Source organism: Oncorhynchus kisutch, linkage group LG25 (assembly GCF_002021735.2).
Source record: "Oncorhynchus kisutch isolate 150728-3 linkage group LG25, Okis_V2, whole genome shotgun sequence".
Lineage (NCBI taxonomy): Eukaryota > Metazoa > Chordata > Actinopteri > Salmoniformes > Salmonidae > Oncorhynchus > Oncorhynchus kisutch.
Window position 1 is genome coordinate 26,166,371 of NC_034198.2, and position 13,532 is coordinate 26,179,902.

The 13,532-nt window shown below is 39.0% G+C and overlaps 1 protein-coding gene across 1 annotated transcript; it reads right to left on the minus strand.

Annotated features, from left to right (window-relative positions):
* Positions 1-464: 464 nt before the first annotated feature.
* sf3b5 (splicing factor 3b, subunit 5) lies at positions 465-3,076 on the minus strand. The gene is made up of 2 exons (XM_020460941.2): positions 2,944-3,076; positions 465-934 (listed from the first exon to the last, which is right to left on the minus strand). The coding sequence occupies exon 2, from the start codon at positions 918-920 to the stop codon at positions 660-662; it is 261 nt and encodes an 86-aa protein (XP_020316530.1). The 5' UTR covers positions 921-934; positions 2,944-3,076; the 3' UTR covers positions 465-659.
* Between the last annotated feature and the right edge of the window lie 10,456 nt (positions 3,077-13,532).

The window sequence follows — 13,532 nt, forward strand, 5'->3', positions numbered from 1 at the left end:
TCGGACTTTTATAGGACCACTTTTGTTGGTGATTATATAATTATCCAACCACGCCCTTTGAGACACCTGCCTTAATCTTGCCAAAAGGAACACAATGGAAGTAACTCATGGACTTTTTGTATGCATGTCCTGTCTGTATATGTACTTTTTCAAATTGCAAATAAACTCAAATAATCCCAAACTCCTCATGCCAGGCAAGATAAATAATGCCACCTCAAGTATTGACGTATTCCACCCAGGTCTGCACTCATTACTATCCAGTTCTGGGAATGAATTTAATCAAAATCATTGAGTACATGTTTAGATAACTGTTGAAGTGATTGACAACAAGCTCTTATAAGGGTGCAAAATTCAGAACATTTTACAATGATCATTCTCAATGCTCACTGGCATTTGTAACGACAAGATGGCAGTCGGGCAAGTGGACAATTCTTTGAAGACAAATAACACGTGACCACAACCAGTTCTTTTCAATGTTTATTTTCAATGCAAATTCTTAAGGCAAATATAAAATGGGTGGGGGAAAAAGGAAAATTGATGCATTGTTTTATCAACATTGTTTCCATTTCATGCATCTCAAACATGACTTCTAATCAACATGATGGATAGCCAAACAGTAAAACTACATTTTCTAATTCCTGCTAGTTGAACTCCTTAGACTAAGCATCGTCAGGTTTGTCCGAAGGTGGGCCACAGGGCTGCAGCATCTTCTCCATGAGATTGAAGCGCACGCGGGCTTTGCTCTCGTTCTCAGCAACAGAGAAGTAATTCAGCAGGTCAAAGTGACCCATATATGAACAGTACGAGTCCCGATGTTGGTTCACCAACCATTCCCACTTGCTGGTGTCCGCATGGCCTGTTCCAATGTATTTAGATTGAAGATGCTCCAACTGGCTGTGAATGTTGTAGCGGTCTGTCATCTTCAGGCAAATGTCTACACAAGGAAGGAAAATAATGTCAGTGCATGTAGCTATTAGTTGGCCAATGGTACCTGGCAATTGCTGGTGTCCTGACCTTTTAGCAATAGCTTGCTGATTAGTTTGGGAAATATTTGTAATGTGCATTGTATAGCCAGAATGTTGAATAAACTGTCATTTGAACATCCTCCGCCAGTTGTCCATCTGGCATTATGTCTTTGGAAATGTAACAAAATATTCACAGGAAAGTATTGTTAAACTTTTACTGCCATTGTGATTTATATCACCTGACATGCAAGAAGAAAAAACAAACATGTAAACCCCTGCATGAGCTCTACTAGTACGCATACATTACATGCATTTCGCCTACATTGTGGGTTAGAGTAGAGTACCGCTTCCTCCTGAGTTGACTCACGTCAAGCTCGGACCCCAGGACCTCTGCCTTGCTAGCATAAGTGACCGCCCTCCCGAATCGTCATACTAGTCGCGGCACGCGAAAAACTATCGGACGACTCAACTGGGGACACTTTATGGGTTTCACACATCCCCATGTGCTAAATGCACATGTGATCAACAAACCGTCAGAGCCACGCACAGACACGTTTTGAAGTCGATGTAATAACTTTCCTGTGGATATTGTCTGAAATTTCCAATGACATAATAATGACAACCAACAACCAGGCAAGACAGTTACGAATATTTCAATGGAAGAGGAAAACCAAATCACCAAGCTATTGCTATTAGCTAGGTCACGAAGCCGGCAAACCTGGCAATAGGTTTACAGACCAAAGCAGGATTAATGAGGCTGAACAACTAGAAATAACTAACGTTAACTATTAATTTTCTGGTACATTACGAAATATCAACTTATGTGTTTTTGGTTGTTTAGTCAATGAGAATGCCCATTTCAAGATTAGTTAACGTTATATTCCAAAAATATATACGTTATTTCTGAACATTTAGGAAAGTTAGTTAGCTTGTTAAGTCATTGAGACTGCTTTGGCATTAACATTAGGCTGGACAATAGAACGAGACAAAATGTAGCCAAGGCTGAAAAACGGCAAAAGAACGTTGGCTAACATGGAACACTAGCGCGAGCCCATAGCAGATGAATGGTAACGAACGTTCACAGAGCCTGTTTTGACTGGAGTGATGCTTAGAATTTCATTTCGCCTAAATGGCAAATGTATCCCTTTTTATTTTACCACTACAATATATTCGTCGGACGAAACAGGGGGAAAAACTCGAAAGTAGGGGGGAAATGATTTACATAATTATAAAAAGAGGAGATTCTCGAGATTAAAATGGCGTCTGATTTAAACAATCCAAATATACACATTGCGAGATAGTTAGAGAATTAGACAGACATGCCGAGTTCATCGAGTCATTGTTGTTTACATTTGAACTATAAACAACGTGAGCGGTCTCATTGTCAACAATAGCGAATCAGGCATTGTGGAGTAGAACACTAAACTGGGAATAGAACGTTCGGAAGGCGAGTTGGTGCTCAATGTAACGAATAGAGGATGAAAATGCCATAAAATAAGGCCTGCTTTTTCGTGATTACTTCAAAACGACGGCAAACAGATGGGAAATATGGTCACATTATAAAACTGGGCTCCACGGCGGATGCAATGAAATCGTTATCAGAAAAAAAGCGTTGTTAAAAATGTAATGTCCAGCCTAGTAACATACCCCTAGAAATCCTGGTTGTTTACTAGCTGCTAGTAGTGCTAGCAAGCTAGGCCTAGAACCGATAGGATCACATTGCCACATGATTTCACGTTGTGCCGTTTAAACACGGGCGACTTTTTAATCACACCGATTAGTGAGTAACAAGTAGTTAACTCTAACAAGTTAAAGTATTATTTGAAATTAAACTGAGGCCTATTGTTTAAGCTGCGGCGAGTGAAGCTAGCTAATGTTAGCTAAGCATTATTCCAAGTTAGCAATCGTTTTCGAAAATAACCAAATATCTTTAGCTTCTGTATTCAGTTTGATTAGAATCTGCTATAAGGTTTCTTACTCAGAACCAAGACCTTTGTTCAAATGTGTACGACGACGTTGATTATTTCAGGTCGGAGTCATTCGCCGAGGAAACGGAAAGGTATCGGAACGTCCTGTACGTGTAACATAGAATAATGTCTGGTGGGAAACAAAGCCAGCCCCATAGAGTTCATCTATTCGTATGTAATTCATGACCACCATTTATTTGTACTAACGTGATCATTATTGTTTCGATGCACGCATTAATTTGTTCAATTGAACATTGATTGAAATCAATCCAATTGCGTGTATTGCATAACAATCATACATATTGTAATGGTGTAAAAATGATACAGTTGTAATATAGAATGTAATATAATATCCAATCACATACAGGTCTAGATATTACAAAAACCATTTTTAAAACGTCCTTGTGAATGTGAACCAATATCTTATTTAATTGAACAGGGAGTATCCATAAGTAGTATTGATTTGTGCTGGTCTGTATTTAATCCTAATTCATATTTCATCACGTGCAAAGTTCTCCCTTTTCTGGTCCATCTAATTGTCCACTGTCCGTAAAGTCTCTGATACCTAACTGTTACAAGCCAATAGAGGAAGGTCAATTGGGCGTTAATCTCCTGTAAACTGTGGGAACCTAATGCGAAAATGGATGCTGCCATAGCCATCTATATGTAATGAATATTGATGCAAAAAGCTCCAACGTTGATATTTATGAGGATAACTCATCTGACAGAGGGAACTGTTTCTTCAATAGTTATCACAGTAACATAAGGTTTACCTTTCAGAAGGCCGGTGTGATTCAATTATATAATTGTTTATGGGGGGGGGGGGGGGGGTAGATCAGCTTTAATATTGCAGATAGATTGCAGCTTCCGTCAATGTAATTGTCTGCATCATTTCCAATCATCCATATATATTTAAAAATATATGTTTTCCTTTATTATTTCCCCCTAACCCTACCATCCCTCCCCTAATTGCAGTAAACTAATGGACAACAACACTTATGCTTCTACTTCCAGTTTAGACATACTATATGCATTTTACGGACACAGTATATTATACAATATTTATATTTTGTTTGTTTTTAGTCACATCCTTCAGCTCCACTCAAACCCTCCCATCTATCTCTGAACCCCTTCCAGTTTTGATTTATATTTCCCATATATTTTTTAAACTGTGCTGTGATGTTTCACAAAAGTTCTGAACCTTTCTATTCTCATAGATTCTACATATTGTAAATGTTTGCTAAGAGTATAATTATATTATTGATCGATTGACTATGACATTTTAAATCACCCAGCAGTGCTATTTGCAGAGTGGGACATAACTGGGCAGGGGGTCTGGGGGTTATCACATTTTTGTGGGCATCTAAAGCAGATTTCCTGCATTTCTACACAATCTAATATAACTCTAATATGACGGCCCTTCTAGCCATCTGTATTTAGAACAACAAAAGGAAGCAAAATGCCCACAGTCATTAAGCTAGGTAAGAGATTATTAAATATGTTTAAGTGATTGATAAGACTGAACTAGATCCATGATAATTCAATAATCAATATTGTGTTGCACCTTTAACCAACAGCCTAATAAATGAACAACTCTTACAAATGAAATACAAAGACAACTTTTGATTGTCTCTAAGACATTCTCTATATCAAATTTCAGCCAGACCACCCAGCCAACCCGAGCCGCCTACACGCCTGATCCCCCCACCAGTCTAGTCAATAACTCAACTCTCTCCCTAAAACAACTTCCTTTTGTCTCAATGGAAAGGTTTGGAAAACAAAGTTGAATGAAAACACACACACACACACACCTACACATTAACACACAGAAACAGTACACCCTCCAAATACTGTAATTCATATCATAGGCATAATAGTACTGTCAAGCTTTTTTTTACTTGCACACAAAATAGCTGGGCCATCCTGTCCTGCCCCTAGGGGTCCACGGCCCTGTAGCACCCCAACCCAACACACCCCACTCAGATTTAGGATCTTAGTGAAACATTAATGATTGCTTTTAGGTGTGTTAGGCCAAGGCCAGAGTGACAACAGTACAGCAGACCCCCAGGGCCAGGGCTGAGCAGCCCAGCAGATAGGGATTGCCTAAATCTCTCCTACATTCAGTATTCCATATAAGGCCTCCAGACCTTATGAAAGTTGCACAGTATACCCTTAATCTTATAACAAATCTAGTGATTCTGTACATAACTTGACATTTCTTCCATACATTGTGGGAGGATAACCAACCTTCCAATTAATGGCAATGCATTTATTAGCCACTAGAAATGCTAGGTTACACAGTTTCTTCTGATAACAGTCTCCAGTATCAACATTTCCAAGGAAACAAAAACAGGGAGAAGGAAAAATCTATAGATATGCTGAGATAAAAGAACATACTCTGCCAGAATTCAGCCAACCTTCACAAGAGCACAACATATGCAAATATGTCCCCTTTTGTGCTTTAAACATCCAGCAGAATAATAACATTTAATAACACATCATCAATAGCATCTCCCAGGTCTTCCTCACATTTTTGTTTTACAATTTGTAATTGAGAAAAGCCTCTATAAACTCTTGATAACATTTAGAAATCAACTTTGGAGGTTTGTCAGACTGCCTTAATAAAATAGCATTGTCCAGTGTTTGCTGGATAGAGAGAAAAAGTGTTGTCTCTGCAAAAATTCAACTCACCTCTGTCACGGACTGGTCTTCCCTGGCTGCCTGACTCTGCTGAGACCCCTGTTACCCCGCTCACCTAAAATGAGGCATGACAAATAATTACCTTGGTGTACGTTTATACATTATTTGATCAAATAATATAATCAATGGTTCAATCATTTAAATGACCATTACTCCCAGGTCCCAGACTATAGCTTTAAGCTACTTTCCTGTAGCTACTATAAGTCTACCCATCAATTCAAGATGGAACTTTGTATCATTCACTGAATACACTTCAAAATTCACTCTGTAGACTGGTCTTCCCTGGCTGTCTGACCCTACTGGGACCCCGTCACCATCTGATCCTGCTAAGAAACAGTGAGCATAGTGTTGTGTACTGACTGCACTAGAGGGCTGTATTCCTGTAGGATGCCTGCGGTTCCGACAGAGATCATTGTGGCGCTATCTGCATTTTTCATGCTGCAGGTGGGAGTGGGCGGTCAGAGAGACGACTTTGGGATGAAAATATTTTTGTTGTCTCACACGTTATTTTGAAAGGGTCCTCTTTCTGCGTTAGCCTACCTATTGTATTAAAAACACACGTTTTTCTGCATTTTTCACACACTCAGAATTTACTACTTCAACTTCAGTAGCCTACCTCTCCTAGTTGGGCGTGAGAATTCAAGTGTTGACTGATATAGCCCCGTAATACAATGTAAGGGCAATGTGAGAATCTCTGGTAATTTAACCTATTAAGTTATTTTTTCACATTTGATATTGCCTATAGGGCACAAAATTGCTAAGACCATGGCTGGCAAGTGAGCTGCGTCACATTTGCCTAAAATAACATTGCGGGACTGTGGTTGGGTTTGGCACCAGTTCTTGCGGTGGCAGGTGGGAATGAAGAAATAGGTCCCACAGACCTCTACTGTGCACCATGACAGGGAAGCTGTTTATCACTGCAAGTGGGGTGGCAGGTAGTCTAGTGGTTAGAGCGTTGGGCCAGTAACCAAAAGGTTGGTGGATCGACTCCTCAAGCTGACAAAATCTGTTGTTCTGCCCCTGAACAAGGTAGTTAAGCCACTGTTCCTAGGCCATCATTGTAAATAAGAATTTGTTCTTAACTGACTTGCCTAGTTAAATAAAGTGAAATCTAGAGAATTAGCTAGGTAAGCTGACAGCTCAATAACACTACGCTGATTAATACAACTCACATTGCACGGATAAAATATAAATCTTGAGTTGTTTGGCCGATGGTTTAATTGAGGCAAAAATTAAAGCCAACTTTTAGCCAGCGGTACATCAACTGGCGAAAGCTTGCCAATTTCATTTACTTCTGAAACGTGACAGAACAAAGGTTACAAAACATTTTCATACAAACAACTACTGTTAAATAGTAATATTAGCCACCTCATATCGCCATCCGACAGATAACTAGAGGCTAGAGCTAACCTGGCTGTGGTAGGTACTCACTAGCATAACTTATTCACCTCAGTCGATAGAAGATGAAACATTAGCTAACGTTACATGTCAGTTACAATACTAGCTCAGCACTGCAAATAAACATTAGTTTAGTTTTTTTCTATTAAGTTAAACAGAAGTTACCATGCCAGCTACATCAGTCAACTAAAGAGTAGCCAGTTTTTGTTCTGCTTCCTTTTCCAACTCGGTGAAAGAGTGCAACACAAACACACTGAACTATGCTCAACTCTCCCATGCTGGTCCAGCCATCCTTCCAGCAGCTTTGCCTTCACACAGCCTGTGAGCCTGCTCTGTGGTGTCCGTGTGGTCCTAAATAAATAAACACTCCAAACAGCCTATCCGACCGCTCGGGGTGTCCGCATGGTCCTAAAACACACCATTGCCTCGTTTTGTATCATATTCCAATGATAAAACTGGGGGCGACAAAAATGCAATGTCCCCGTCCCCCCCGTCCTCAGTGAAAGTTTCACCCCTGGTTTAGAGCACAGTTACATGATCAATTACGGTAGTCACACAGGTTGTACAACCTTAGCACAATTATATAAACATCACATAAATGTATTGAATGCCATGAAAGTCCTTCATTTTCACTTTGCTTATCTGAAAATAGACTATCCAATTAAAATGAGAGAGAGGGGCCTGTGTTGCTCATTCAATGTGTTTTTTTTCCAAGTGCTTATGTTTTCTGCAGTGTCTAAGTGTGCAGTTTTGAGATGGACTGTGTTGCCATAGTAATGAAATATAGGAGGCTTAGAGCAAGACAATGCTAGGTTGAAAATAACAAGGTTATTTTCAACCTAGAAATAATTACGGAACTGTTACCTACATTTTCTCAGATTGGTTGAGCGATGTTCCTCAAACAATGTGGTTCCTTCAGCTTTAAAACTTTGTAACTATCAAATTGACGTAATGGACTGTCAGTCAATCCATCCATAGGATCCATCGAATTTGGAACTGGTTACATTTCTTTATCCTCATCCTTCAGCTTTATAACAAGCCAGGTGGCTATACTGAATGGCTTGAGGTTTTCCATGAACGAAATCCAACAAAGAACAGAATAGGTTGATGTGAGCCAAATCCTGGATGGTTACTTCCAGCCTCCAGACATCAATGGACAGACAAACAAACTGAAGCCTGTTGTCTGACACATTCTTTGAGGAACCAAAAGGGATTATTACCCTTTTCACAGATCTTCAGGATAAACACTTAATTCATAAAGACTGAGAAAATCCTATTTCAACCACATGCAACCATTTTTATTTTCTTCTATTTTCTTTGAGCCACTACAACAGCTTGATAGTCAACTGAATTGATCACTCATATCACCTACCACACAGCTCTCAACTCCACAGTGTCTATCTTCTCTCTGTCACACAGGTATTGGCATCCTAATGAAATAAGAGGTTATCAATAGAGCCCACCTCTTCTATTTTGTTAAAATCTGACAGAGTTGGTACTCTGAGATAAGGTCTGAAGCAGACCATGTCATATTGTAGACCATGTAACAACCTTCATTATCATTCAACTCAACGAAGCTAATCACACTGACAAGTGACAATCAATCCAATCCAAAATTTCCAACCTTAGAAAAATCTATCTAGGCCTAATTCATCATCTTCCTCTAGTCTGAGTTACACTCTGTGTGTGAATGTATTCTTCATGTAAACTGTCATCATGGTGTAAATTGTGAATAAATGTACCTCTTATAAATAGTCATAACCAGAGCCATACATAGCCCTGGTCATAACCATGCATTTATTTCCCTAATGATGGATCTGAATATTTTCTTAATCCAAACACAAAAGCTGACTCCTATTTAATTTCCCTTAGGTATACACTGTAGAACAGCATGTCAGAAACAATAGAGGGACTAAAACGAGAGTGGGACTGGTGAACAGTGTACACGGGGCATGAAATATTTGATTTCAAAGTATCAAATTATAGCCCCTCTAAAGCCGGTGGAGGTCCCCTGTCTGGTAATAAAAAGCCTGGCAATAACTGAAAACAGCTGCTGCTTTCTGGGCATCATTTTGTTTCCAGGCTAGCTCTTCTGTAAGGAAGGGAAGAGGATAGACTGACATCAGACACTGTTCTAGGCTATCTAGAACCTTAAAGCTTTCTTCGGCTGTCCCCATAAGAGAACCTTATTGGTTCCCGGTAGAACCCTTTTGTGCTCCATGTAGAACCCTTTTGTGTTCCATGTAGAAACCATTCCACAGAGGGTTCTACCTGGAACCAAAAAGCGTTCTCCTATGGGGACAGCCGTACTCTGCATTGTTCATTCTTACAAAACTCTGTCTCAAATTGTGCACTTCACATTTTAGTAGATGCTCTTATCCAGAGCAACTTACAGTAGTGAGTGCACACATTTCCATACTAGTCCTCCATGGCAATCAAACCCACAACCCTGGTGTTACAAGCACCATGCTCTACCACTGAGCCACATGGGACCATTACACATAAAGCATACATGGCACATTGGCTTGTTGGCTGTAACACCCCTGTTGATACCACATGTGATACCAAGTCACAATGTCAAATGCTTTGACAGCTTTGACATGATAAGTGGATTGGATGGGGAAAACGTATTGGTCGTTCATGTGAGATCTAAAGTGTTTGATGCAGAGCATCTCAACCAAAACCTTTTTTTGCTGCATTATAGTGAGGGAAGGTGTGCAGATTAATAATTATTACAGTGCTTGATAGATAATGGTATATTTGAGTACTTATAAAAAAAACAATCATGACACAAAAATTCTGAATTTAAGTATATTTAAAAAAAACAACGGTTTGCCGATTAACAAAAATGTCAAATTTAGGTATCATGCATATTTTAAATATTGTAATGAAAATGTGAGTAATTTGATATAATGTATACTTAGATATTTTCCATAATAATTTCCAATTTCCAATAATAATTTAAAAAGTACACACCATACAATGTTCACTGTGGCAACATTAAAAGCATCCTCTGTTTTAAGACAAATCTGGAATTTTGTCAAAACGCTTGTGATTACAGAATTGTTCATACAGAAAAATAATGCAACTCTTACAACAAAAAGTTTAATATCACACCAGGGATCACCAACTAGATTCATCCATGGGCCGGTTTCTTGTTGAGCGGATGGTCAGGGGCCGGAACATAATTACAAATCATTTGTCAACTGCAAATTGACCGCAAGAAACCCAAACAGATATCATATTTAACTTAATAAAATAATTTCAAACTTTGCTTACAGTTGTGACTCACCAACTGGATTCGGTCTTTTGTAACAACATTTTAAATATATATATTTTTTTTACATTGGCTAAAGTAGAGACTCAGAGCTACAAAATGGTATATCATACACAGAATTTTTGAGGAACAATGGGAAAGTAATTCTGCTTTGAAAGTTGATACACTTGTAAACTCACTTTTGAGAAAAGGGCCTTTGAAAGTTCTGGTACCTACTGGAGAACTCTGCTTTGTCTACACCTATTAAGTGTTGTTCAGACCCTCTTAAGCCAGCCTCGCCCATCTCTTTAAGGGTTCACATGTGAGGTCATATGCTAAACAGTGATTAGTGTAGTAAAAATGAAGGCTAAAAGTGGTAGCAGCCTACAATAAGGAACATTTTCAGGTTAACAGAAAGTGTCCAGATAAAAATATTTTATAAATATTGGATAACGCTTACCCAGACAGACTTGTCTAGATTGATGGGTCATGTGAAAGCCCCCAGCCACATCCAGTGTACTAAATTGTCATACTTGAGTAAAGCATGAATCATTTCAAATTCCTTATATTAAACCAGACGGCACTATTTTTTTGTCTTATTTTTTTTTATTGACGGATAGGCAGGGGCACACTCCAACACTCAGACATAATTTACAAAGGGAGCATTTGTGTTTAGTGAGTCTGCCAGATCAGATGCAGTAGGGATGTTCTCTTGATAAGTGTGTGAATTGGACAATTTTCCTGTCAAAATGTAACAAGTACTTTTGGGTGTCAGGGAAAATGTATGGAGTAAAAAGTACATGATTTTATTTTGAATGTAGTAAAGTAAAAGTAAAAGTTGGCAAAAATAGAAGTACTAAAGTAATGTACAGATAGCCCCCCAAAAATACAGTAGTTAGGTAGTACTTTAAAGTATTTTTACATAAGTACTTTTGACCACTGACCAAATGTCTTCACACCAGTACATTAGCATACTTTATATACTGTTACACACACACTTATCACATAGTATACTATACATAAGTTAAGGCCTGAGTTGAAACCTGAGTGAGGTGCACATGTACAGTACATAAACAGATGCATGCGCCATATATTTATGTGGATGAGCCATATTGGGGTGGCAGGGTAGCCTAGTGGTTAGAGCGTTGGACTAGTAACTGGAAGGTTGCAAGTTCAAACCCCTGTGCTGACAAGGTACAAATCTGTTGTTCTGCTCCTGAACAGGCAGTTAACCCACTGTTCTTAGGCCATCATTGAAAATAAGAATTTGTTCAAAAATAATAAAATAATAATATATTTATGTGGTGGTCACATGATATTGTTGTGATATGTCACAAAATCATGTTACAACCACACATATCAATATTAAGTTTATATATCAATATTTTGCTAAGTCATACTAAGTTGATGGGTCTCTACAAAAGGTGTAAACAGAACAGCCAAATGGCTACTTGCATAGTAGCAATATCAGAAATAGATAGTGTCAAAATAAAATAATATACACTATGTACAAGAACAATATCAATAAAAATATCAGTGATAAATGAGGTAGTTATATTCATAGAATCAGGGGTAAAGTGGCTTTTTTTGCAGCAGCAGCAACGTATGGCGTGTGTGTTAGGAGAGAGTCATGTGAATAGAGGGACTGCAGATAGTGCTGATGACTGGTCCGTCAAAACCACGCATGAACAAGGGAATCTATATTCGGAGAGCCTGTTTCTGTCCTGCCCTTGACTTTGGTGCAGGGCATGTGATGTCCATAGCCTCTTCATCACAAAACTCCCAGATCTTCTCAAAAAGATACGTTTGTCTAGCTGTGTCCAGTCCAGGTGGTGCTTGTACAGGTAGACCATCTATGGGAGGAAGGATGTCAGCGTTGCTCAGCAAATGAAACCTGGTCCCCACAGTCCGACTGCTCCTTGGCGACAACAACTTCCAGAGCATCGAAGCTGTAAAACAGGGAATAACAACAACAAAAAATCAGAAGACATTACAACCCTGCACAACATCTATTCACCTCCCAAATTTAGATAAGAAGAATAACCTCATGCAATACAATGAAAATGATTTTCACCTGAAGTGCTGGTACTGCTTGATCTGTGGCAGCGGCCTGAAGTACGGAGTCAGGTGTTGTTGCCAGCCATAGCTTTCCACCATCCTCCAGTCCAACCAGCTATGGGATGTTGACCCCTGTCACAGTGGTGTCCTTCACAATACCAGCAATCTCAGACAAAGTGTTCACTCTGCTCTGAAGCGCTGCTTGATGAGGCCGAAGCACCATTCGGGGGTAAACTTGGTGTGGCCTGTGATCAGGAAGTGTGTCGGATGTGTGAGGTGTCAGAGCTTGGAATGTTGTTCCTGCGTCTATGCAATTTAAACCCATCTTAACTCTTAGGATAGTAAATAAAGTATTGTTATTGAACTTCATTCCCATGATAATCCCGAGAAATAAAGATGGGCATTTTCAACCGATAGAAAGGATTGTGTAATTGACTATATAAATATAAACTTTATTATATGAGAACCCCATGCATAAACATTACGAAATGCAGTCCATTACCCACTGAAATGTGTTGAATTTTCATTCCGTAAGTCATTTGAGCTTGAGAGTAGCAAATACAATCCCATTATGATCATCCACATCATCCAGATTGTTTTTCCATGAGAAAATGTTTAATTCATTTCAAGTACCACATCAGCAGTCTTCACCTGGGATTTGAAATTGTCTCACTTCTTCTCATTTCCAACACTCTTTATTCTCTTCTAATTAGGTTTTCAGAATAGATAACAGCAAATTATATTTCAGTCAGGGTTCTTTGGAAAAATCAAGCTGATTACACTGTTTAGATCATTACTAAACGGTGGCCCTGATTAGGAAAATGGACTGTGTCACGCCCTGGCCTTAGTATTCTGTGTTTTCGTTAGTATTTTGGTGAGGCCAAGGTGTGACATGGGGATTTATGGGGTTTGTTTTGTCTGGGGTTGTTTGTAGGTATGGTATTGTGGTTAGAGTAGTACTCTAGGTAAGTCTATGGTTGACTGGAGTGGTTCTCAATCAGAGGCAGGTGTTTATCGTTGTCTCTGATTGGGAACCATATTTAGGCAGCCATATTCTTTAGGTCTCTTGTGGGTGATTGTTCCTGTCTTTGTGTTTGTGGCACCAGATAGCACTGTTTCGTTTTTTTTTTTTTTTTTTTTGCTTGTTTTGTAGATTGTTGTATTTTCATCTTTATTAAAGATGTACAA

What these genes read in the sequence shown, in the direction of transcription:
- sf3b5 (XM_020460941.2), bottom strand. Translation starts at nt 920, where the DNA reads ATGACAGACCGCTACAACATTCACAGCCAGTTGGAGCATCTTCAATCT.